This window comes from Notolepis coatsorum, assembly GCF_963971535.1.
Source record: "Notolepis coatsorum genome assembly, chromosome: 15".
Taxonomy (NCBI): domain Eukaryota; kingdom Metazoa; phylum Chordata; class Actinopteri; order Aulopiformes; family Paralepididae; genus Notolepis; species Notolepis coatsorum.
Window position 1 is genome coordinate 48193810 of NC_140179.1, and position 3799 is coordinate 48197608.

The 3799-nt window shown below is 46.3% G+C and overlaps 1 protein-coding gene across 1 annotated transcript in view; it reads left to right on the top strand.

Annotated features, from left to right (window-relative positions):
• The window catches only part of LOC311241729 (protein Wnt-5b-like), a 19983-nt gene extending 16527 nt beyond the window's left edge, over positions 1-3456 (top strand). Inside the window, 2 exon segments of the mRNA XM_084330618.1 lie at positions 2024-2182; positions 3117-3456. Of these exon segments, the coding sequence (XP_084186744.1) occupies positions 2024-2182; positions 3117-3416 (459 nt within the window). The 3' untranslated portion in view covers positions 3417-3456.
• The last annotated feature ends 343 nt before the right edge of the window (positions 3457-3799 follow it).

A 3799-nucleotide genomic window follows, 5' to 3' on the forward strand; every position in this document is an offset into this window, starting at 1 on the left:
AGAAAATGATTTAGTTAAGTTTAGGCATTAACCCTTTCAGATATATGTTGTTGTTGTTTTTGTTGTTATTTCTTTACCTCAGAACTCCATCTCAGGACATAACATTCACTTTCAACGGCCGCTAGCCACTGTGACATCATCATTAGAATGTGCAGTCTCAAAATTCCAATCTCACGTGTGAGATCGTACATCTGAAAGGGTTTAAACAAAGAAACCTCACACTCTACCCAGAGGGCAGTATGGAAAAGTATTATTATTATTATTATTATTATTATTATTATTATTAAAAATTATTATTATTATTATTATTATTATTATTATTATTATTATTATTATTATTATTATTATTATTAATAATAATAATCTAAAACACTGTTTTGGAGGGCGGGGTGGGATTTGACAACAACACAACTTCCCCCCTGGTGACTGAGAGAAGAGGTTGGGGGCTGTGTGTGTGTGTGTGTGTGTGTGTGTGTGTGTGTGTGTGTGTGTGTGTGTGTGTGTGTGTGTGTGTGTGTGTGTGGTCAGGTTGGGGGTGAATGGAGGAAAATGGGAATTTTTGGGTGACTTGTTTATTGGGGGCTGTTTAACTGCCCCAGCGTCAGCCAAAGGACGCCCCCTGGAGTCCATTGTTAGACTTTTTTTTTTTTTCACATGTGGTTTCAACTTGACAGCATAAACATTCTAAATGGACCCAAGTTTTCATTTGTTTCCTGTCGCAGTGTTTGCTGACAGGAAATCAACATTGGCTCCAAGCGGTTTCCCTTAGCAATGTAATTCCTCCGAAACCGTATATATATGTCCATGCATAAACCAGTACATTCTGCAGTATATATGCTCAGATGCTTTGTGTGACCTAGGAGTTGTGTGAGAAAGGTCAAAATAGAGAAACAGTTCCTGGTGCAGCTAGCTGCTCCCCTGCAACACTGAGGTTCCTGTTTGTTTTAGTTTGGTGCCGAGTGTTGAGGTGACATTACAGAGCGGGTGGGTTTACTAGCGACACATAATTCCTGCTCTATTTCTTAGGGTCCTAACGGTTAAGTGCATTTCCCATAATGTTGGCGTGTTCCTTTAAAACGATAAGCTTCCATGTGTGTGTGCAGTGTCACTAGCTGTCCATTACTGCACATTCCTCTCTGGCGTAAACTTTGAGGCATTGCAACATATTTTAAAAGTAAAGTACAGTTGACAGCTGCGTTGTGTTAACTTTGCAATGTACAGCGAAATAACGTTATCGCGTCGCTATAATATACATGTATTCCATTTGGGCGTCTGAGCGGGGGGAAAGAAAATGGGCATTTGGAGGGCGTTACCGGTGCCAAATCAGGGCAAAATGCGGAAGCACTCTTGCACTCTTCGGCTGTGATAAATATAGACGCGTTCTGGATGGTGGCGCCGTACGGGTGCAGTTACCCATGACCACCACTAGATGGTAGCTGCGTCACAACACAAGGAACAAAACGGCTGCGAGAGCTTTATGTTGAACTCTAAACCTCTTCAGTGTCAAGGACTCACAGATTGATACACGATGGTCTTTATGGACCATTTTTATTTTGTTTGATACGATGCCCCCTTCGTTCTCTGTTCTGTTCACATTCCTGCTTGTCCTCACATTCCATTGCCGCACATTCCACTGCCAGCAAATGCAATCAGTGTTAATTTAGTCAACGAAAATGATGACTACATATTGGTCGTCAACGAAGCTTTTTCCCCTGACGAAAACGAGACGAGACGTCACGTCGTTAATAGAGATCACGTGACACTAACGTGACGAAATGATTCGTGCAATGTCTGCTGTAGTTGACAAAAAGTTGACTAAACGAAAAATTGATAAAGGTGACTAAATATGATGAAGACTAAAAAGAGCATTTGAGACATAAACTAAAATTAAAAATAGCTGACGCAATGAACACTGCCAGCAATATTGTTTTTGGTTACAGTCGGTGCCACATCCGTGTGAGAGTCAGACTTTTTATTCACCATTCTCACCCCTTCCCTCTCTCCCTCTCTCCCTCTCTCCCAGGCGGTGTATAACCTGGCCAATGTGGCGTGTAAGTGCCACGGTGTGTCGGGCTCGTGCAGTCTGAAGACCTGTTGGCTGCAGCTGGCCGACTTCAGACGCGTCGGGGAGTTCCTGAAGGAGAAGTACGACAGTGCCGCCGCCATGCGCATCGGACGCAAGGTAAGGAGACTTGAGTCGCAGGACGATTAACACGCTGCCGACACCACACCAGGCACATCGGGTCGGTCCTCGTCAACTCGTGGAGTCGAGTTCACCACCAGGAAGTTGCACTAAAACGGCCAACCAAGTGCCAAGTGGTCATTATTACCAGTGGTGATACCCTAGTTTACGAGTTGTGACGTTTCACTGACCCTTCGCCTTTTGTGGCGCAAACATTTTATTTATTTATTTATTTATTATGAACATGGAGTATCATGAGACATCATCAGAAATATGATGTTGACATGCTGGGATTCCTAGAAACCACTCAAACCACCTGCATCAAGAAAGAAAGGTTGAATAATCTGCCTGCATCGGCCGCCTGAATCGTTACAACCTGAACGCTATATCACCTCGTATTTACCATTCAGTCACATCGATACATTTCCGACGTGACGAGGACCAAGCAAACGCACCATCAGTCGTAGGATGAATTAAACACTACTGAGACACACTGAAACACATCGGACAAAAGGTGGGGAGCTCAGTTGTAGGATGAATAAAACACATTGAAAGATCTTCGATATTACTCAGCGGCTCCATAACCGCTACGTCCTCAATAGCAATAATTCGCGATAAATACTTGAAAGCCACTGACCGGGTTCTGTATATTATGTTTAAAAACCCTGGCGCGACGCTGGCTCAGGTGGTAGGACCGATGGTCTGGTCAAGTTTTCCCGGTTCGGTTCCGGCCCCTTCCCGGCAGCGAGTCGAAACAGCCCCATAGCAGTTCGGCACCTCGCACGGCCACCTCCGTCGGTGGCGTGTGAATGTGCGAGTGAACGGGTGAATGTGAGGCACAAGTTGTAAAAACGCTTTGGATGAAAAGCCGCTATGTAAGCGCTTCCCATTCACCTCTTACCCTGACATCCTCTCCCCCCCCTCTTCTCCACAGGGCAAGCTGGAGCAGATGGACAAGCGCTTCAATGCCCCGACCCCCGAGGACCTGGTGTACATCGACCAGAGCCCGGACTACTGTCTCGGCAACGAGACCACAGGCTCCCTGGGGACGCAGGGACGCCTCTGCAACAAGACCTCGGAGGGCATGGACGGCTGCGAGCTCATGTGCTGCGGCCGCGGCTACGACCAGTTCAAGACCTACAAGCACGAGCGCTGCCATTGCAAGTTCCACTGGTGCTGCTACGTCAAGTGCAAACGCTGCACGTCCCTGGTGGACCAGTTTGTGTGTAAATAGCAGGGCCTGGTGGACCAGTTCGTGTGTAAATAGCAGGGAGGGACGGACAGGAAGGACGGATGGGGGGATGTTTTATTGTTTTGTTTGTTTTTTTTCCTCTAAAAGACGGGACGATCCTAGTGGAGCGGTTTGAGTGTGAAATAGCGGATGAGGAACGGACGGAGCGGGAGGGAGGGAGACGGACGAGGAGGGAAGGATGGGAGGAAGAGACGGAGGGATGATGGTTGGATGAAAGGATGAAAGGAAGGACTGGAAGAAGGATGGATAGAAGAAAGGGATGTGGTTTTTTTCCGGTTTCCAGGTCCTGTGGATTATTTGGACACAACCTCAGTTCTTTTCAACAGGAGATTTGCGTTTTCCCTTCTTTTTGTCCCATTTTTTCC